The sequence below is a fragment of the Aptenodytes patagonicus genome, chromosome Z (assembly GCF_965638725.1).
Source record: "Aptenodytes patagonicus chromosome Z, bAptPat1.pri.cur, whole genome shotgun sequence".
Classification (NCBI taxonomy): domain Eukaryota; kingdom Metazoa; phylum Chordata; class Aves; order Sphenisciformes; family Spheniscidae; genus Aptenodytes; species Aptenodytes patagonicus.
Window position 1 is genome coordinate 45,857,018 of NC_134982.1, and position 22,569 is coordinate 45,879,586.

At 39.8% G+C, this 22,569-nt stretch overlaps 1 protein-coding gene across 2 annotated transcripts in view; it reads left to right on the forward strand.

The window, feature by feature from the left end:
- Positions 1-22,569, forward strand: part of NTRK2 (neurotrophic receptor tyrosine kinase 2) — a 204,989-nt gene that overhangs the window by 40,277 nt on the left and 142,143 nt on the right. For both annotated transcript variants that reach the window (XM_076362357.1, XM_076362358.1), the window contains exons 6-11: positions 2,187-2,323; positions 5,700-5,832; positions 7,387-7,686; positions 12,643-12,675; positions 17,744-17,844; positions 19,110-19,209. In XM_076362357.1, the coding sequence (XP_076218472.1) occupies positions 2,187-2,323; positions 5,700-5,832; positions 7,387-7,686; positions 12,643-12,675; positions 17,744-17,844; positions 19,110-19,209 (804 nt within the window). The remainder of the gene's footprint in view (positions 1-2,186; positions 2,324-5,699; positions 5,833-7,386; positions 7,687-12,642; positions 12,676-17,743; positions 17,845-19,109; positions 19,210-22,569) is intronic.

A 22,569-nucleotide genomic window follows, 5' to 3' on the forward strand; every position in this document is an offset into this window, starting at 1 on the left:
TATAACACCAACATGACATGTGCAGACTTTTGCAAATAAACAGAACTAGATCTAATTCTGGGTGGGAACCAGAACCAGTACCAGAGTTAAACTTCAGTTGCCTATTCTGTAAACAAACACTGCAGGAAGAAGTTGTCTCAGAACTTAACAGCTATTAAAGGAGGGCTCTAAGGGACCAAAGTTGTTTTTATTTTTGCTTACATGGGAGGTTTCATGTGAAATAATGTGTTAGTAGGAGCTGTGCAGGCTTGCACAGTGAAATGCTAATCTGTCATGTAGACCTTGTCCCAAGTGCTAGGGCCAGGAAGAAGTGGAGAGCTTTAGTCTCTTTGCACGTTCAGGTCTGGCAAGAGTAGTTGGAATCATTTTCAGAGGTGGTGTGGAAGTATAACTTTATAAAGCAAATGATCTCATTACTTCTCTCCTTGTTCCCTAACCAGCATAATTAATATCCAAATGTTCCCTAAGATTAGTTTTATTTCCTGCCCAGCTAGTTGACAGACACTGCTGAGATTTGAATTCACAGCAGGCGAGAGCAGATGGCTACCTTCGCTAACAGATTACTGCATCAACGCGTACAAACTGTCCAGCTCTGTCTCAATAAACTTCAACATATGATTTATAAAGTGAACATAATAGAAGAAATCCATGATGCCTGTAACGGGAATCGTATTACAGCACTACTTAAAGCACTGGGAGAATTGCCTAAGCAGTTATTGTATAGTCGTGTTGATCTTCAAATCTTATTAGGCAAGAAAGCATTGCCTGGAAAATTATTTGTCTTCTCTTTGGTATTACTTCCTCTCATTTAATTTTATTGAACTAATTAAGCTTAAAGGGAGATTTCCAATACATATAGCTTCTATTGAAGTTCTAGCAAACTTATTAATGTGTTCACACTGATTTGATGGTTAATTGTTTGTATGGGACTTTTTACGGAAGCAAAAAAGTCTCTGCTAAACTTCTGTACCCGCAAGTCCACGATGAAACTACTGTAACCTTAACTAAAAAATGAAACAAAAAACCCCAAAACTGTTGTTTCAGAAAAAGAAAAGTCACTGAAAGATCATGCATACATATCCAGCACAGCAGATAAGCTTCATTATTTGAGATGATAAATTGCAAGTAAAATTTGCCTGGAACAGTTGATGAGAAATGCCTCATAAAGGAGGCCAAGGCTTTTTACAGAGTGTAGCAGCTCCAAATGATGGCACAGTATCTTTTAAGAAAGATACAATATTTCTAGCATGTTGCATAATCATTTGCTATGTAAATAAATATGAAATGTGAGGTCTTCTGTGCCTGAAGTCTATTGATATTGCTGGCATTATTTTTGAAGAGGGTCGGTCTATAATTCCTTCTGGTTTTGTAAGCATTCAGCAAATATTTACTCTTTGGGAAGCTCCCATTGCTTTGAGTGCTGAAGAATGAAATACAGAGTGATTTGTAGCTCTGTGAGATGGAGGGGGAGTCCTGATTCTTGCAAAATCTGTGCTTGTTTCCTGGTGAGTGGTACCATCTCACTGCTTTTCTGCTTTCTTGAGGACAATAGCTAAGTCTGCTATTGTCCTTTCTCTCCTCTGGTTTGATCTGTTCAGTGCTCTGTTTCCCTCACTTTGTACTTAAGATCTAGGTTTTGCCTTGCTCTCTGTGAGCTGTGTCCCTGTATGAGAGGGAAGGCTGCAATTTCTTGTGTGATACTGGGAGCTAATGGGATTTTCCTGTTAGTGTTGTGGAGAACAGTGGGAATACCGCAATGTCAGTTCGTGGAAAATAGAGTTGCTTTGCAGCTGTTACAAAGAAGCAGATTAAATTTCCTGTTTTAAAGAATAAGGGAAGGTTTTTTTTTTTTTATTTTAAAGTTAAAAACTGAAGTTAGGATAACTTCTGTTTGCCCACCTGAAACATTTCCCTATGTAATTAGCTTAATGTATTTCCACATGCAGTAATGTTTTCTTAGGTTGTGAAGCGGAGGAGGCACAGAAAAATGTTATGTAGTGGCTTAAAGATTATATGTTTCCAAAGATGCTGTTTGTACTCCCTGACTGAATAGTAACTGACCACAGTGAATATCTGATTTAGCGGTGTTTTTGCTTGCATTTATACAGCTTGCTTATAATTGAGTGGTATCTATTTCTGTCAAATACAAATACATGTGGGTTTTTTTGTTGTTGTTTCTATCGCAGACTTGCCCTCAGCAAACTTAAGCAATTACAACATCACCGTGGTAGAAGGAAAGAGCATCACATTGTACTGTGATACTACTGGCGGGCCACCCCCTAATGTGTCCTGGGTGCTCACTAATCTTGTTTCAAATCATGAGGTAAGTTTCATATTCAAATACGTGACAATTCAGAGAGGGGAGATACCTGCTGAAAGATGGAATGAAGGTTCATGTCCAGCTTTAGTTAACTTTTTATTAAAAAGATGAAAAAAAAATTAGTGTTGGGATTACATTTATTTCTCAGTTACTTTCAATCCAGGGTGACTGCCACAGTACTTTGGAGAACGACAGACATTCGTTCCTCGAGACCCTGTTTTGTACTCTGGTTTTTGGATGTTCACTTGTAAATTACAGTACTGTAAATTTTTGAGAGTAATGTGGATCACAGTACTGAAACACAAGGGCTTTCTTATTATCACTGATATCTGCATACAGAGACTAAATCTAATTGACCCTAATCATGAAAAAAGCTTTGTGTCTCTAATTTTATTATATTTTCATGCCAAAAGTTTGGTGTGTTGGAATTTGATTGTAAATATTTTGTGGCTTGTTTAATTTTCCTTCAACAAACAAAGCAACAACAGGAAGCCTTGGAAAATGAAGTGAAGGTTTTACTAAAAAGAATGGCAAGTTTTTTTAATGAAGTATGAAGATGTTTCCTCCATAAAATCATCTAGGCAGGGGGAATTTTGTTTTCTGAGATCTTTCTGTTCTGTGTCCCTACTTTAGGCTGTGTGCACACTGGAGATAGAATGATTAAGTTCTTTCTGATGGAAGTGTTAATAAGGAGAGGCATATAAGCAGATCTTCAACGTGCAGCTGCTGACCTCTTAAATTGCAATTATTTACACAGTGGGCAAGGCCCTTTGTTATTTCCAATTTTATGGCATTGGCTTTCCTATATTCATGATGGTGCAGACTGCCTAAAGCTTCCTGGTCTGTACAAAGTGTGGGATGTGTAGTTCCAAAACTGTTCCTGTAGTGCAGAAGAGATAGGACCTCTGGAGTCTTGTAATCTTTGTACTTTCTTCCTTGAGGTCATTATATCGGGCCTGTATAGAATTTGACTTGCCTGTCTTTCAGCTCTCATAAGTAAGAGCTCTGTAGAGCTCTAGTATTATTTTTAAAATTTTCTCTAATCTGTAAAACTACCCAAAGGTATCAGTCGTCATCAAGAACAAGAAATTAAAACAGTTTGGGGAACCTATGCCAAGTTGTGCTTTTTCTCTTTTTCTCTTTTTCTCTTTTTCTCTTTTTCTCTTTTTCTCTTTTTCTCTTTTTCTCTTTTTCTCTTTTTCTCTTTTTCTCTTTTTCTCTTTTTCTCTTTTTCTCTTTTTCTCTTTTTCTCTTTTTCTCTTTTTCTCTTTTTCTCTTTTTCTCTTTTTCTCTTTTTCTCTTTTTCTCTTTTTCTTTTCCTTTTTTTCTTTTTCTGAGTTACAAGCCAAAACAAATGTGGGATGCTGTTCAGAAAGTGAGATCACCTCATTTTTTAACCCTCCTATCTTTGAAATGCCGTGGTCAGTTTGCTTCAAGATTTCCAGAAATATTCTGTCCTGGCATAACTTCATCTTGAGATTTCAGAGGGGCTTATAATATAGGCTAGCTACAACCTTAGCCATGGAGCACAGTAGTCTTTTCAGTAGCAGAAGAATGAGCGCCTTTTAAACCTCATTTGCCATTCACAACTATCCTTCCCTTTTCTGTGAGTGTTGTTTTTGGTTTCCTTTCTCTCACTTCCCTATCTCAGTTTCTGCCTCCCTTTTCTTCACCTCCTATGCTGCTTTTGCCTGTTTTCTCTCTTTCCTGTTTTACAGAGAGACGTTAACAAAAGTTAAAACTAAACTCTAGTCCCGCAAACCTAACTGTATGCTCTCAGTTTCTGTGCTGATGTATAATCCGATTGACGTTGGTTAGATTTTTCTTGCTCTAGGTTTCAGCCCTGAGCCTGCGATTGTGCCCCTCTGCTTTCAGTCCAGCTTTCAGCACTGCTCACCTCTGTGAGTTGCACATAGAGAAGTGTGTAATGGCATGGTTGCTTTTCCACTCACCTCCCCCAGTGTCACACTGAAATCAAAGGGACATTTAACTTAAGTGGAGTTCAGGTGTCATCTCGAGGTTCAAAATTCTGGTCCCACAGGACTGTATGCAGGAGTGTTCCCGCATGTCCCCATTGGCTGCCACTGAAAGTCACTGTGGTTTTACAGATGCAGCGTGTTATTTGTTTTTGTTCTGTGCAGCACTGAAGTGTATGTGTACACTAAGAAAAGTACCTCAAAAGTAGTTTTTAATAATGATCCTAATTATTGTTTATTTTCTGAATGTGTTTTGGTTCCTTTCCTTTTTAAGAAAATAGTCTCGCATTTTATAAAAAAGTTAAGTATGGAAATAGTAATTATTTGGAGATGTTATGAAGGACCTGATTTAAAAAAATGAGAGTCTTTAACAACTAGCTTTGCTAGCTTTTTTCTTTTTTTTGTAACTCAGCCGTATTTCTTTATTCAGTGTTGCATAGCTGCATATTCAATATGGCATTTAAGGCTGTAAATGGGCACTGAGCTTTCTCAGAATCATAAGAATCAAGATTTCTAAGAATCATAATTCTTACCTTAATTAGCCTGTGCTTAAACACATAAAACAGTACTTGGGCAGTAGCTTAGGTAGTAGAAGGTATGTAATTTCTTGTGGAAGGGTTCATGAGAAGAATCATAGAATCATAGACTCATTAAGGTTGGAAAAGACCTCTAAGATCATCGAGTCCAACCGTCAACCCAACACCACCATGCCCACTAAACCATGTCCCTAAGTGCCGCATCTACACATCTTTTAAATACTTCCAGGGATGGGGACTCAACCACTTCCCTGGGCAGCCTGTTCCAATGTTTAACCACTCTTTCAGTAAAGAAGATGCTTTCAAGAGAAATTTGGCTGAGTAGGAGGGAGAAGACACATTGTTGTCAAGGTGGAGTAGAGCCCAGAAGGCAGCAGGGGAAGAGATTTTGTAAGTGTAAAGGAAAGAGACAAAAGGAAGAGTAAAGCAAGTATTGAACAGAATATAGGCGGGAAGAAAAAGTTCAAGGGGAGCAGAGATAGACCACAGAAATGAGTCATGAAGTGGAAGAGAGGGATGAGCAAGGGTATGGGTAGAGAAAAAAACACTTGTGTAGAGGGGAAGAAGTGTTTAAAAAAAAAGGCAGAAACTGAAAGTGACAGGACTGCAAAATGGTTGAGTGCAGTGTTTGTAGCAGGACTTTTGGAGCTTTGAATCCACTGCCACTGATGGTTACAATTGGTTCTGTAGGTGTTTTGTGTCTGTTTGGATAAGACACTAAAGTAAGGCTTTGATTAATTGTGGACTGATACAGCTAAAAGGAAGGGAGAATGAAAAATGCCATTCAGCTGTGGCCAGTGATTCCCTCCCTCTTCTTTGTTCTTTATGCTGCGGTTGACACATAGATGTTTTTCTGATCACTTGTAGAGTGACACAAGTAAGAACCCTGCCTCGCTAACCATAAAGAATGTTTCATCCATGGACAGTGGACTGTGGATCTCCTGCGTAGCAGAGAACATTGTGGGAGAGGACCAAGCCTCTGCTGAGCTCACGGTATTCTGTACGTACACAGGCCTCTATACAGTTCCCGAGGCCGAACTGCATTGGCAGCAAATGTTTTGGGTATAAATATTTTTTGGGCATGCAGGTTGTTGAAACAAAAACTTTTAAGGCATGTGAACTATCTACTGCAGTTAATGCTGGGAGTAGCCCAACCAGCAGTTGTTGTGTTTATCTTTTTCAGCCCTGCGTTCTACAAAAAATGTATTTCTAAATGCTTTATCTTCCAGTTAGAGCGATATGTAAGTAGAGGTCTGAAACCCAAAATACTCAGTGGCACTGTCAGTGTGGGAAGGTTTGTAATGATGTGCATGTACATAAACAATGTCTTAGGAATTAAGAAGTGTGAAGGCATCAAAAGGCTCATAGAATTAATTATAAGAGACTACAAATGTTTAAGTTCCTATTATCTAAAGCAACAACTGCTTTGTTCAAAAAATAACACACTTGCAACATTCGTACTGCCAGATGTAAATTTATTTGTCATAGCTTTGAATAATATAGTTATTTGTCCAGGCCAAGGAAGGGGGAAGGGACACGTAGTGCAGAGGCACTGGCTTCTTAGATCTAAGCTCCAGCTTGAATTCATTTTATGTGAACTAGACAGCATGTTTTCACAAGTTGCAACCCTCTGTTTAATTGAAGATGGGAATGGAACGCTTTGTAGATGGCAAACTTTGTTCAGCATGTGCTCATGACAGAGTAAACTAGAAAAATCACTGTAGATGTAGGTTTGTAGGTTGAAATTGGATATGTAATAGCTGTGGGAAGGGACGTAAACTAGAAATGTTTGAACAGTGTAAATGAGATTCTGAGCTTGGCACTGCTATGCATGGTAAAAGGGAGTGTAACTAGATGAAATTGGATGCAGTTAATAATAAATATCAAGGAAAATTTCCCAATAGTGAAATAATGGGGAAAGTGTTGGAATAATCTCCTGAGGGAAACAGAACAAATCTGTAAACTTGAGGCATTTAGCAGGTTTGAACAAAGAATGTGAAAATGTATAGTAGAAAATAGTCTTTCCCTGACAGAAGAATCCAGGGAATTAAGTCATCTGTTCTGGCTTTGATTCTGTGAAGAAAATAATCTGAAAGTTTGGATCCCTAGCTGAATATGTTTCCAGTACTACTTGCTTTTGGCCAACTTTAAAATATTTTCAATACTGTTCTGTTCCTTCAGCACTCCTCTGCACCATTTTTTCAGCAGAGTAAAGCTAAACTGTCTCTCTCCCCCTTCTCAGTGATCCAGTAACTGAACTTCCCACACCTTACGTGGTTTAAGTGCTTTAACAGGTGTTCAGTCTTTGTCTGAAACTAGTTTGTTTTGTTTCTTTCTAAAGAACGGCTTCATTTCAGTTGTGAGCATTGTACCCTAGGCAGAGCAGGTGGGTTCCTGTGTGAGTATCCTCCAAATAGGTATCATTCCTACTAATAACATACTTTTGTACTGATGAATGAAAAATACTTCCCTGATAACTTTGGGGGGAGGGAGGGAAGGGAGGAAGGACATGTTCAGAATATTCTGATGTTCTTCACTCTTTTTTCCAATATAGTTGCACCAAATATCACGTTTATTGAATCTCCAACCCCGGACCACCACTGGTGTATTCCATTCACTGTGAAAGGGAACCCTAAGCCCACATTGCAGTGGTTCTATGAAGGGGCTATACTGAATGAGTCTGAATACATCTGTACTAAAATACATGTTATCAATCAAAGTGAATACCATGGCTGCCTTCAGCTGGACAATCCTACCCACCTGAATAATGGTGCTTATACCTTACTGGCAAAGAATGAGTACGGAGAGGATGAAAAACGGGTTGATGCTCATTTCATGTCAGTGCCTGGAGATGGTGAGTATAATTTTTTTTTTTTATGTTAGCAATTGCAAATTGATGAGACTGTGGAGACAGTGCTCCTGGCCAGTTTAACTCTTTTGGAGGAAGCTTTTTATATGATTTTTTTTTTCCCTCTCTGAATGAACGTCTTCAAGATTAGTTGTAAAATAATGTTTTTATTGAGCATTTTCTTCTTGTTTATTGTTTCTCAAGAGAGGCCGTGCTAGTGCTCTGTAAATCTTCCCTTTCAGTAACCATCCTCAGTGCCAGCTAAGGCTAGTAAAATGGTGCTGTTTCTGAAGTGTTTTCTCAAGCCTCAATTCTGATCCTGGAAAGCACTGAGTGCCAGTTCAGCCACTCTCTAAGGTTTCTGCACTGCATGTGAATGCAACTAGACAGTGTATCCAAGGACACGGGGGATGCCTATGTAGCATCTAGTGCTTTGTTGCAAAATCAATAGTGCAGTCCAGTGAGTTGATGATAATGTGTTGTTTAGGACACCAGAGGGAGCTGGAGAGAAAACAAGTATCCCAGAGGCAGGATGGACAAAGTCTCAGGTCCTCACAGGCATTTTGATGTCCAATTCCCATTCATTTTGGTGGAGGTTGGGCACCTACATGCCTAGGAATATCTGTGCTCAGGATGGTTGCTGTTAAATATAAGCATCTTCAGTTGCTAAAGGCTCTGCCTCAGCCCTTCGAAATGTTATGTGAGCAGGGTCAAGGTGAACTAACTCATTGAACTGCAGGGACTATTGTAAATGATTGATGTTCACCGTGGTTTGATCGTTTCCCACATCTTCAAAACCATATGTGAAGTGACTGTAAGAGTAAGAAGGCATACATGTAAGCATATTACTGTATGTGGAAAAAACTCTTGAGTGGACCTTGCACAGCTGGAGTGGAAATAAAGGCATGTTTTTGTGCAAATAATTGCACAGTCATATCTGAAAATATGAGCATGTGTGTACCTTTGGCTTTTTAGCCATGGGACATAAATAGCCACCGTCTTTTCTGAAACAGCAATGTGCAGTGCTAATGTTATCTGGCAGAAAAAAAAGGTGAATATTTAAATTCTCTCTCCTACATTGCAGGCTACAGGCAGTAAAAATATGGTCTGTATTTAACGTTTTTCCCTATCAGCTCAGTCTGCTATAGGGAGAGAGATGGCAGGTCTCCTGCTTTCCCAGCCTTAGAAGGAGAAGGTGAAGAGCTGATACAACCAGGCTTTATTTACTCCTGCTGTCCTTAGTGCTCCTCTCCCCTTTTTTCTCTGGAGTTCTTCCTTAAATAGACGCATTACAGAAACATGCCATGGTTTCAGCTACTGGCATCCTGCAATACTGCATTATAACAGTTCAGTAAAACAGTTCACCTCATAGAAGTTCTGTGTACAATAGAGGCTCTCTTACACCCTGATTATTTAATATGAACCTGGCTTCACTTTCTTAACAGAATAACAGTTTCTCTAATACATTTAGGTGAGTTTCTCATTTTTTGTCTTTGATCCAAATCCCTTTTACTATCCTGTTTTGCCTTTATGCTTCTCCCCTGTACACTGAAAATTTCCCAGTTGTGGCCTTTTAAATCAGTAAATAGAACTGTAGGTATCCTCCAAATTAGAAAGAGAGCATTATTTATTTGTTCCATCCTCTTTATACTTATAAGGAATATAAGTCTCCCAAGATAACCTGTGCTGTGTTCTTTAAGCATTTCCCAAGCTCTATGGTGGATTAAGCTTCACAAAAAGAGTATAGAGGAAACTGGACTATGTATAGACAGGATGTAATTGCATTAGAAATCAGTTCATGCATAGTGGATGGCACCAAACCAGTCTTAAAAATTAACAACAGAGGAAATTGCTTATCTACTTAACCTCCTCAATATTGTTTTTATTAGTGGGGCTTTTTCCAATTAGAATCATGGCGTTGAGCTTTAGAAAACGTCACAACGTTGTTGTCTCCTCCACTGACGCTGGCATAAAAGCAAATGTTAAAAAATTATAATCCTCTGTGCATTGTATTACAATTTTTGTTTTAAACTATTACTATTTAAAGCACTGTCAGGCTTTTTCAAACCCTTAAAAGGCTTTTTCAGTGCTGTCGTTACTGTGTAGTTTCTTCTTTTGGCCCACATATTGTACAATGAAGCATAAAGATTAAGGCCCACGCCCTGGTATTATGTTCATTTCCATGCCTTCATGACTGAATTAAATACCAGCCCTGATGTTTCATGGGGTGGGGTATACTCACTGAGCTTTAAACTGATTCTTCAGTTATTGCATCACTTACAGGCAAATGCTCTGAAGGTAAAAATGAAAGAAAATTTAACACACACCCCCCCACCTATAATCCATATGTCTGTCTAAATTAAATACAACTAAGTCTGAAGCATGTTCTATCATCAACAGTGTAATATTCCACTTTCAGAGTTGCGTCAAACATGATGAAGACGTGATTTGTGCTAAGATGCTCTCAACTTCCAGCATGCTACCTGCAGAACATTTTTCACTGGTCTGAGGATGCAGGCATAAAGGAGAAGGATTGGGATCCTCTGTAGTGGGATTTGGATTGAGTTAATGATAACATAGTTAATGTTGTAAATTAAGACTTTGTTTTAAATACGAAGGCCTGGAAGAATAAATTTCATATTCTATTAGCTACATTTTAAACTAGCTTTAATCTGCTAAAGTTCTTGGATGCCTGTGAAACTGTTCTTGCTGAGGATGACTTGATTATTTGAGACTATGCTGCAGCAAACAGTAAGCAAGAAATGTTCATGTTTTATTCTGGAGGCTGTTCTCATAGTTCATCCAAAACAGCTAATGAATGTGGGAGGGATTTTTACCAATAATAAGTATTTTTAATTAAGCTTATTCATCTACCAGCACTCTACTCCAAAATTCAGCTGAAGGAATCCAAGTCACATAATATCTTGTCAAAGTAAAAGAGTATGTTGAATATGCCTTAGAAGTAGCATCTTGCTTTTGCAGCATAACAACATGGGGCTGTTTTGCAGAAGTATGTTTTTGGATTGAGTCTTTTGCTGCTGCTTTACTCTGAAAATGTCAACTTTATAAAGAAAGAAGCAAGCAAACCAAGCGCAGTTGATGTAGTTTATAAAGATGAGTGAATAGGATAAGTCTCTTAATAGTTTATTTACACAACAACCTGTTGCAACAGGGACCAAAACAACAATGGTCTTCTGTGTTTGCTTTAAAAATAATTGTGTGTAAATGTGCAAAATTACTGTGGTGCAGTTTAATGTTAAAATAGCTTCAACTGATGTTTTGATGATTGAGGAGATGATATGTTTTTAGGTATGGAATACTAAACAGAAATTTGGGGTTTGTTCAGCATCTTGATTTTTGCAACTTTATTTGAAGTGTTTAGTTATATAAAAGGTATTTGAATGGAGTTGATTACTTCCTAGTTTATATCCCTGTCAGGAGTTAGGGGTTAAACTAATCTGATTACTTTATCCTAATTCCAGTAAACAGTAACAAAAATGTTGCCATTTAACTCGGGAATAAAGGCCTGGGAATTTTGTTGTTGTTTTTCCCTTCATATTACAGAAGGTAAATAAAATACTGTCTTTCAGCAGATGGATATTTTATGCAGCAAAAACCGAATCCATGAACTTTTATGGACAGAAAACCCTGGTCAGAAGTTGCTTGAGGACAGATAGTACAAGCTTTCTTCACTTGTTATTTATTTCTGCAGATGGACATGACAGTTCTTATGGGGTCTATTAACCTATATCTCTGGATACTAGAATATCTTCAAATGCATTTAAAAATAAACCTAACTATCTGCTGCCATTCTGCAAATAGGTTGCAACTCTGTTTAGTATTTTCAGCACAGATTCTCACGCTGCTGACATAAGCAGAAACAACAGTGTTCTGGTCATACTTCACGGTGGCTTTATCCCAGTGCTATGGATTTACTGTATAGTACTATAAACAGAATTACGCTTTTTGAAGTTTGATTCATCTTTAGAGATTTTAACTATCTGTTAATTTTATTTCCAAACCAACAAATAGAAAGAGTAAGAATATAGAAGAGATGATTAGGAGCCTACTACATAAGCTATGCTATAAATACATTCTAGACCAGAATGAACGGGTATGTTGAAATACAGCACAAGTATCTTTCAAAGCGTGAATAGTCTAATAGTATGCTAATTTCAGTGGGCGTTCTGTGCATTATACTCACATATGTGCTCAGCCTCACATATGTGCAGTAATTAGAAAAAGCTGCAAACTGGAACTACTAAAATTTAGAAAAGTGTAGACTAGACGGGTATCCATTTGCTTGTGTAAAGGCTGGCTTCTGAGACATCTGACACTTTTGGTAAGAGTTCTGTCTGTCTATCAGCTGTGCAGCTGGCTGTTGGAAGCATCCTTTTACAAAGCGAATGAAATGGTGCTGCTTAGGTCATTGCTACCTCTAGCCCTTAATTTGCCAGCCCTTAATTTGCCAGCTCGCAGCCAAATCAGTTTGCTCTTACGGTGATTTAATAGCAAAATTTTTTACCAGGTAAAAGTCAGTGATTGTTAATGCTCACTGAAGTCTACTTCCACTTAAGGTCAGAGAGAATTTTACCATTGATTTTTCAACAGGAATAGTTATTGTTGCACTTATTGCAGATATACATTAGCAGCGGAAAGCAGAATTTTGCCTGGTTGGGAAATATGCCTGCCTTTGCCAGAGCTAGTGCCCTGTGCATTACCTGTTTCACATGAAGCAAAATATTAAACTTTGGGATAGCTCTAAAATGGTTGTAAACGTAATCTGATAAACAGATATTGCAGTATATTGATGTTGCTTTGCATTTGTGTAGGTGCTGATCGTTGCTATTGAAAATAACATGTCAACTCTTAAAAAAACTCCTAAAGAAACTCTTATTCTTCCAGCATTTGCAATCTATTTACAAAGGCTTTTTCTTTTTTTTTTCTCTTCTCCATGTACAGGTAGTGGCCCAATTGTGGATCCAGACGTTTATGGTATATATTTGATTTCCTTTTTCTTTTATTTTAATGATAGAAATGAAGGAACTGAAACCATTAAAAGGTTGAATGTCAGGCTCAGTTAAATTGAAATGGCACATATTATAACACAATTGTAAAAGGTACTTCGTATTTTTGGTTCTTCTCCTGCCTTATATTATCTGAGACAAATGAGGGCAATACGACGTTTTACTTACTCTGCTGCTTTTGATTCACATTAGGAGAAGCATAAATCCACTGCTACAAATGGTTGCAGTTGATGCTGTAGGATGACAGCTGCCTGATGTAGCTCACAGGCATGAGATTTTGTGAACCTTTTGGAGGCATTTCTTGGAGGAAAGAGAGTTCGTGATTTCTCCTTATATAACTTAATTTATTTTTTCAGGGATGATTCCATACTTGCTTTGCCTCCAAAAATATACCCCTAAATCCCACTTAAAAATGAGGTTGGCACAAGTAAGTTTTCCTGTAGGCAATTTATTTTGCTCTGTCTGCTCATTTGTACCTTCCCTTAATCTCTCTTGCATAAGCAGACCATCAGCTCAGTGATATCTGAGTGTGTGCCAGAAGATTTGATGACACAGTGTTCACATTAGTTTTTTAGTTAGGCAAAATGTTTTGGTCTGTACCTAGTGAAAGCCAGTGTGCACTAGAATAGAAGCTGCAGAATGAAAAGCAACTGGCTAGTTTTACATAATACTTTTGGTATACCTCTGGTGAGTAGGGAAGTCCATCCTAGCCAACATACCCAAACACCCTTTAGCTTCCAGCAGAAGCTGGATCCTGTTTGGAGTACTTATTATTTGGATGACATGGCCCATGACTCAAGTTTCCTTAAGCTGATTTAAATATTATTGCTTTGATTCCATTCCATGTCATTAAACTTTAGCAAATGTGCAATTGAAGCATCAGTTTGGCTTTAAATGCTTAGAAATACTAAAGGATAGCTTCCACTCCCTCTCTTTCCAAATTCTCTTTTTTTGGGGGGGGGTTGCGGGTGGGAAGGTGGCGATGGTTTACACAATTTCTTACATGTGTTGTATTATATAAGCTGTATGCATGAAGATTTTGATTCTGAGCTGTTTATCAAGGTCCTGATGCCTGTGTATGGCTTTAACCATATGAGTGCTGTGCTTCGATTGACTTGGGTAGGTGTCTGCTGAGATGGGCGCTTTGAGTTGCGCTAGTGGCTCACAGCCTGCAAGACCCAGTCCTGATGAAAGCAGCCTTCTTTTTTATTCCTGGCTTTTCTTTCTGCTGTTTGAAACTGCTGTCTTTGATCTTTGTTTCAGTGACTCAGTGCTTGCTTTGAGAAACTCTTTGTAGTCCAGAGTGTTTCCCTAATTATTGCAAATTCACAAGTCCAGTTAGTGAGGTGAATAAATGAGGCCAGCTGGAAAGTCTAGGAACTGATACACTTCTTCGGAGAACCACTGCCTGCATGGCTGACAGTGGGACCCCTGGGATGAGCTCCCCCCAAACACTGAGCGGTTTTCGTTTATTTTTTTCAGGCCGCTCTGTATCTATGCTAACCTGTTTACCCAAAACTTAGATTACGTTGGCAGGAAGATTCCCCTGCCCCGCAGTCTTCCCTTTAAAATGCATTTTTCAGAGCCTTGTGCTAATCATGTTGCAAATGTGCCCAGTGTAATGGGTAAAGATGGCGGCAGAGGATTTGATCCTGCTGCGCACTGGGACTAGCTGTGTGTCTGTCAGTCTGTTGGCTACGGGTAAAATTAATGGGAGCTGCAAGGTACTTCCCTGCAAGTATTGGGGTGCCGTAGAGCTGGGAGCTTCCCATGGGGGTCCATCAGGGCAGGGCCTGGCAGCCAGGCCCATCCCACCACCTCAGCCAGGTGGAGCTCACCCTGGGGGAGCTGGGGGACCCATGGGCAGCCACAGCTCCAGGCATCAGGCACTGCCCTGGCGCTGAGGCCGGGCCACGGGCCCTTAGGTGGGCTCGGCTCAGCAGGGCTCATGGCCGGGCAGGGCCGGGCTGTGAGGAGACAGAGACAGGGGTGACGGGGGCCAGGGGACCCCGTCCTCAAGTACCCCTCTGCGTGGAGCAGAGCCCTTTGTAGCTGGGTTTGGTCTGTCCCTTGGGAATTGACCTTCTGTGTCCTGCACTCCATGTGAGGTGATTTCTAAATGTTTTCCAGTAAGTGTTTTGAGCATACAGTGGGAAACAGAAGAACTGATGAGGTTGCAGCAGGCTGCATGATACCGTGTTTGCCGGGGGGAGTCCCAGCTGCACGGGGCACTCCGCCTGCGGCAAGTGCGGAGCAGTCACTAGTGCCTCCGGCTCACCTCGTGGAAAAGGTAGAGCGGAGAAGCCGTCCTGGCCCTGTCTGGGAAGTAACTGAAAGAAATAAAGTGATTCACCCGGGGCTAAGCAGGAAATCAAATGCAAAGCCAGGTTCTTTGGCTCCAAGTTCACGTCTTCATGCCACACTGCTTCTTCTAATGTAGTTGTGAATATGACAGACACAACATGTCCCGTATCACCCAACCCCCCAGAGGACTGTGCAGAGTGACCCCTCCGGTGCTGGTGTGACTGTGCCTGTATCCTAGCCGCCATGTGCCTTGTTTGTAAAATGGTTGCAAAATACTGCCCAGCCTCAGTTGCAATTCACCGCAGTTGGCGTAGTCACAGGTGGCTGCATGAGGTATGCGGCACCAGAGAACCTGACCCTGAAGCGATACGAGTCCCACATAGCATGAGTCAAGAGGTGTGACCCTGTCTGTATCGGAGTGCTTGATGCCTATGTCAGGATTTCATAGTGAAATGAACAGGAATTTGTTTAACTCAGAATCGCCCGGTTTTGGCTGGATAGCTGTTGCGCATGTTTTCCTTGCCTGGCTCACCCATTTCAAGACGCTTTGAAGATCTGGCACTAGTTCAAATGCAAGCGCTTCACAGTTATACAGTGGGGAATGGCAACACAACACCAGCGTACCTATGTGGCCTACTTCAGCTTTTGCCCATTTTAATATAAAAGTGCATTCAGAGGATTTACGGACCAGACCTGAAACACTCTGCATAGTTCTCGTTAGTCCTTCAGGGTGTGATTTCCAGTAGCTTAGTACAGACGTGAGCATAAACAGAACTGCAAATAGCATCGGCTTTTGCCCACCACTATTTACAGGTAAAATTAAGAGCAAAAAATTTCCTTCTTGAAAGTTTGTATTACAGAGCCAGAGCAGCAAAGGCTCTAAATATTTGTTTTATATATTGGTCTTACAAAGCTACCATAAATACAGGGTTGGTCAAAACTATCTTTGTGAAGATTTTCCCAGCTAATTGTAAAGGAAGCCCAATCTTGTAGGCTGAGATACTTGTTATAAAGCGGGCTCTGCCTGCAAATGAATGAAGCAGAAGTCTCCTCCTTTGCTATGGCAAAGCGTGTAGTCACAGTGGCGGGTGGTCTGCACAGTGCCTTGTCCAAGCGTTCAGGCAGCATTTGTGCTGCCCGGAGTAAGGAGTGCTGTTCATTTGCCTCTCACTACTGTTCTAACCTTGCTGCGTAGGAAGCTATAGGCGTAGAGATGCAGTGCTGTGTCAGAGAATTCAAATGGTAAAAGACCAGGAAATTAAATTTTGTTTCTCATGAAAGCTCTGTATACTTAATATGTCTTTTGGCTTGAAAGAGTCCTATCCTTTGGCATGCATGGTGTAGAGCCAAAATAGACTACGTGAGCTGATTAGACAACCTGACTGTACTGACTGTAGTACTGGTGCCAGAGGTAGCTGCGTAGCTTCATATACCAAAAAATCTGCAGCCTGCCAAGTGCTTTGCAGAAAGCAAATGTGTTCATGCATGCATGAAGATGAAAAGCCCAGTGCAGCTTGTTGCTAGCATTGCCAGCTGAGCTCTCCAAAATAGCCTTGGGAGCTAAAGAAGATAAACTTTATGGAGGCGCAGGCCCTCCCTGCCCTTGCTCAGCAGCAGCTCTGCGGTTGGAAGAGTTCCTGCCTCTGTAGTTAGTGAGAGCTATGCCTCTGTGCTTTGCTTTTTCAGATTCACAGTTAAAATTTCATCTGTAGGCTTACGGCACTGATTTTAATCAAAATGTGTAAAGAAATACGCAGTTAATTGCAAATTTAAATTACAATGCTGGAGGTACATTTTGTAATAGATGCAATTACTACCCTTGTTTGTTTCTTTCATCTGCACACATTACAGTCATAAAATTGAAACGTTATATATATTTCCAGATGTAATCATAAAATATATGCATTTTTTATTTTACTTTAATGCACGTTTCTCTACATTCATATGTACATTATTTAATTCTTTTTATCTCATTTGAATAGTTTTGACAGGAAATCATGGACTGTAAATATCTGTCTTTCATTTTTAAATAATTATAAATAATGAAGCCATGTTAATTCTTTTTGATGGTTCTGGATTCACCCCTGCAGACCTGCCAGTGGAATTATTTTGATAAATCAAATTTCTTTGTACCATCTCAGGCACTTAATTTTTTAAAGATTTACCTGTATGACAGTTTATGATGCTAGACTGTAACCTCTGTGCACACAGCAATATTTTTTTATTATTTTTTAAACAAAGGAAACCAGCTATTTCACATTTGATAGTAATAAACTAGCTAAAAACCCATCTGCCCAGTTCTTCTCAGGTAAACAAAAGTCCCCAAGCTAATTTCTAAGACTGTCCTATATTTGGCTGAATACAAGGCTGGAGAAGTTCAGTGTAGAGGGCAGTCTTTAATTTTTAATGGGAAGTCAGAAGCGCATAAAAATAGCTTTATGGATGGAGTTCTTATTTAACTCTAGTTTTTCCAGTAGAGATACACATTATGGTGTAGATCGCTTCTCTTTTCAAGTTTATCAGTCACAACACATTGTTTGATTATCTGCCACAGGGATGCCCCCCCCCCGAAATGTTCCAGCTACAGTAGCAATTGCGTGTTGTTTCCAAAGAGCTCAGAGTCCCAAGAGTTGTTAGTGGCCTTACCGTCTTACAGAGCAAAAATAATAAAGACAACCCTTTCACCTCTAAGGTTATGAAATTATAAAAGCAACCTTTTTTCCTTTCCTAAGAGTATGAAACCACGCCTAATGATCTTGGAGACACCACAAATAACAGTAATCAAATCACTTCTACGGATGTTTCCAACAAAGAGAATGAAGATAGCATCACTGTAAGTATATACAGTTTCCTGATCTGTAATCTTGGCGGACTTTCTGGCTATACAACTCGCAAAACTGTGGAGATTGTAATAGGACCCTGAGCTACCAGAACAACGGAGCTGTTACTGTGTTGTGGTCAAAACTCAGAAAAAAAGGAAAAAAATGACAATCAATACTCCCCTCTCTTGCCCTCCCCCCTTTTTTGAAAAAGTGAATCACTTTTCAGTTCAAGTAAAATTGCTAGTTATTTTGTTTCATGCTTTTCTAAACAACTAACTGTAATTTTTTAGCCTAAGACTTTGCTTCTAATTTTAGCCAAGGAGAGCAACTCTTTATTTACAAAACAAAGACATCCAAGGTAATTTAAAGATTGTTTGAATTCCAGTCGTGGAGTCAGCTCCTCCTTACAGAGAGGATGTGCTGCAATGAACTTTCAAATTCTAATCTTATGTTTTTAAAACATGATTTCATGTAGGTTTTTGATCAAATAATTTGCAGTAGATTTTAGTGTAAGTAGCTGAATTGGTGGGCCTCCTCCTTTGCTGCCTTGCCTCTCATGCTCTCCTGAACTGAATTGTTGGAAACCGATAGTGGGTAGCTAGCCTGGTTGGTACTGCAGCCTCCCTGCATCAGTGACTGCATAAAGCAGCAGGCAGTGGAGAGCATGTGCGTTTGTGAACCAGAGAGTAGACTGTGAGTTGGAACACTGTGCTAAAAAATTAAGAGGATCCCAGACAGTCTTATCTCGTCTGATAACAGAGTCATTGAACAGCTCAGGTTGGAAAGGACCTCTGGAAATCCTCTGGTCCAATCCCCCCTGCTTAAAGCGGGGCCAGCGTGGTTGCTCAGGATTGTGTCCACTCTGGTTTTGATATCTCCAGGGATGAAGACTCCACAGCCACCCTGGGCAATCTGTAGCAGTGTTCAGTCACCCTCACAGTAAAAATCTTTTTCCTCTGTGCTTTTCTTATGTGTTTTCTTCTAACATACCACTCTTCTGGAAGGGAAAGGGGTGATGTGCACTCCCTCCCACCTCTCTTGAATGTGTAGGATGTTGAAAAAGTTGTTCTCAGAGGTGTCTGAATCTCTGTTCTCTGCAGGACAGGAGAAACTGCAACAAGTGTCTGTTTTCTGTACTCTTTGATATGAGTGCAAATTTTTCCCAGTTGAAATGAATCTCTTTACCTAACTGGGTTAATCTGAATGTATGTTGAATGTCTTTGAAGGTAGTTCATGAGAACAAAACAAGCAGATCTGTTTGTGTCCTCTTTTTTAGGTGTATGTTGTGGTGGGAATTGCAGCACTGGTGTGCACTGGCTTAGTAATAATGCTCATTATTCTGAAGTTTGGAAGACACTCTAAGTTTGGGATGAAAGGTAAGCAGGCTTGTTTTTTATACCTTCCATAACTGTTGTGGGTTGTATGAGCTGATACTATAGGCTTCTGCACTGAGAGCAGTCAAAATAACTAGATGAAGTGCCATCACATTTAGTGTTTTGTTTATTCATCAGGTAAGTGACGGCAGAGGCAGATGTAGACAGAGTGTAGAATTTTGCATCAAACTCTTCTACTTCTCTTTTTTTCTTACGACAAATCTCATTTCTCTCCCTTCTGCTGCAAAGCCCCCTGGGACACTTTCTGGAGTAAAATACTACTTAGGTCAGTGTAGGTAGGAAGAAGATAAGAAATGAAATTTATTCTGATATGAGTTTAATTACAACAATTTGACGAGAATCTATGCTGTATGTAAGAGGTTACTTCAGACCATACTACAAATGTCACGTTAAGGTGATAGATTCAAGGGGAAACAATGGCAAGAGTGGAAGGTGCGTTTGCAGTGGATCCTGTCATACTGGTGCTTTCTGACAGATGCATTTTCTTGAGCTTCTGTTTGTATCTTAGGAAGTAGCAGCTGGAGAGAGTGACAAGTGCTCATGTCCCTGTGGAAGGGGGAAATCTCAGCCCTTCCATTTATTCATTTACTTATTTTACAGCCAGATGGAGGTATGTGTAACATGGAGGTACCTGCAAGAACTCCATTACCATATTGTTTCACTCATATCATCAGTCTGTGTCTGGCAATGTGGGTCAAATTGTATTTTAAAAAAAAGAAAAAGAAAAAAACACTTGCTGTCTTGTTGGGAGGACTAGAAGGTGCTTTGTTGTGTGCTAAAGGAGATGAGCTTTTGTTTGTAAGATGTGTAGTTGAGGGTCTGTGGAGAGAGTGATAAGTAATCTTTTGGTAGGCTCCTGTTACCCGCATGTCCTTCCTCTCCACTGCGCTTGTGACATACTACCACATGGATGTATATTTTGGTAACCCTTACTTGCTCTTGACAAGTGCTCTTTTCAGAGATATCTACTGTATATTTTCTGTTTCTGTATCTGTTTAGAGGAGAGTTCCTGGAACAAATGAGATTTGAGCAGAGCAGAAATGTAGTTGGTGCAGATTAGCTTGCTGGGATGATAACCTTTTCTCTCACCTCCTTCTGATATGACATAGTCTCTGCTCTTTGGGGTAGCATTAAAAGAGGACAGTCATTGTGGAATATCCTGAATAGCAACATGGAGCCAGCAGGATAGAGCTGCAGAGTTTTGGCCGAAGACTAGAAAAAACTTTCTGTGGCTGAACAACAGTTCAGCGTAAATTTTACTTGTGTCTGTAGCTTTCTGAATTGCATTTAGAGAGCTGAAGTAGGTGGAAGCTAAATGAGAGCAACGATGAGAAATGTCTGACGTGGCTCTTTAAAGCTGTATGCTTGTTAGATTTTTCAAAATTTGCATTAAATATTTCAACACAACATTATTGGAGGAACTAGGAAGTAAACTCTACCCTGAGGGAGAATGCACAAAGTTGTATTTTGTGTGGTAACACGTTAAGTTACCTTCCAAGACACTCCTTACATGGTGGTTGTTTTTTAGTATCTTCAGGTACAACTTTTCTTGCAAAAATAATGCTCTTGCATGATCTGTAAGTTTGACTGCAGTAGTTTTTTGTTGCAAAATTGTCCATGTGCATCATACTTTAGTAAGGATACACTTTTGGGGAAATGACTATATGAAATTAGGAAAAGGCAGCAACTTCATATATGCTGTTTATTTTACTCTTTAAATTTGACCAATGATGGTTAGGAAGATCAGTAAAATGAGTTCACAGTTCAGGTACACTCCTTCAAAAACTAATCATGTTAGTGAAACAACCCTGCTTACCTTTCATCCCAAACTAATCAAGGCATGGTATGTGTGGTAATGGTGAAATGTCACCGTGAGCTACAAATAACTCTTGAATGTTTCATTAGAAAGGAGTGACCTTCAGTTGTCCCTGAAGTGAACCTCAAACTTCTCCAAAGTTTGCATTCACACCTGAGCTTCACAGTCTGGATCTATCCAGCCCAAAGTCCCAGAAACACTCTCTCCATTTATCGTCATCAGTATTATTGAATTTATATTAAAGCAGTATTTAAAGACCTGAAATTAGAACACCGTATCGATATGTAATACCCAGACTAATAATAAAATACTACCTGCTCTGAAAAGCCTGCAGCATAAGTATATATTTAGAATTCATAAATGAAGATAAACAACCTGGGGTATTTGAGCATGTGGAAAATGACGCAAAGGTGAAGGGAAATTTTTTGCAGTCAGTATTGATCAGTACAATACATTTAAAATGTGTATCTTGGAAATTTTGAATAAAAGGATCAAGCCAGCTACCTGTGAACTCAAGTCATTTGCCATTGAATTCAGTGACAGCAAAATTAGTCCCAACTTAGCATACAGACATTGTGTTATAATTGCTGGTTTAATAAACAGTCTTAGTAGGGAAGTGGGAAGGAATAAAATATCCAGATTGCCATTGAAAATATTTATAAAACAAGATAAAAAAATCTTCTTTTCAAATCTTCCCAAAAATATTAATGAATATTTTGCATTCATAAGAAGGAACTTCATGAGTTACATCAGGCAGAAATGCACAAAAGGCTGTGCTTCATTTTTCTGTTATCTTGTGAGAACACAACATGGTCACCTCGGACACCCTGTCATTATACGTCTCCCCACCCTTCTTCAGCAAGCAGTTTGGAAAAAACCAAAATAGTCACTCAGTAACTGGAGCAGTCAAACTGGCACTCAATGGTGTTTTTCATGTAACTGTGCACAAAGAGGGAAAAAATGTCCCACTGAAAATCAGAAAAAGAAATGTGTAAATAGGCAATCAGCACTGTGGTCCTGTAGGAAACGTCTTTGTGTAAGGGATGAAATTTTCACCCCGTTTGGGTTCACAGCAGCTGCTTGAAGACATTGCTTTATGCCTCATATTTTTAAATGCCATTTTATCCCATCTTTTGCACAGGCTTCATCTGCCCACTTCTTAGACTGTGTTCTTGCTGAGTCCTTCTGCGCTTAAAGAGCTTGAGCATGGTTGGAGTGTGGGACTGACAGTGGTAGCGTCCCCAGAAAGAGATGTGGGGCAGGTGGTTGTGTCTGAGCTATGCTGCATCAGAGCTGCCCGTACCTGGAAGCACTGCACATGCTGAAGAGCCGCAGAGACTGCCACAGAGCCCACATGCCCCCGTTGTCTTCTTTCCATTACTATACTGAGCAGAAATGAGTCCAGTTTATGTGATAGGGAGCAGCAGGTCCTCTGGGGTCTTCCAGTACTTTGGCAGTACTGATCAATCTCTTACCAAGATCTGCTGAAGAGCTGTATAAAACCTTACCCTATCTTTTGGCTTCTC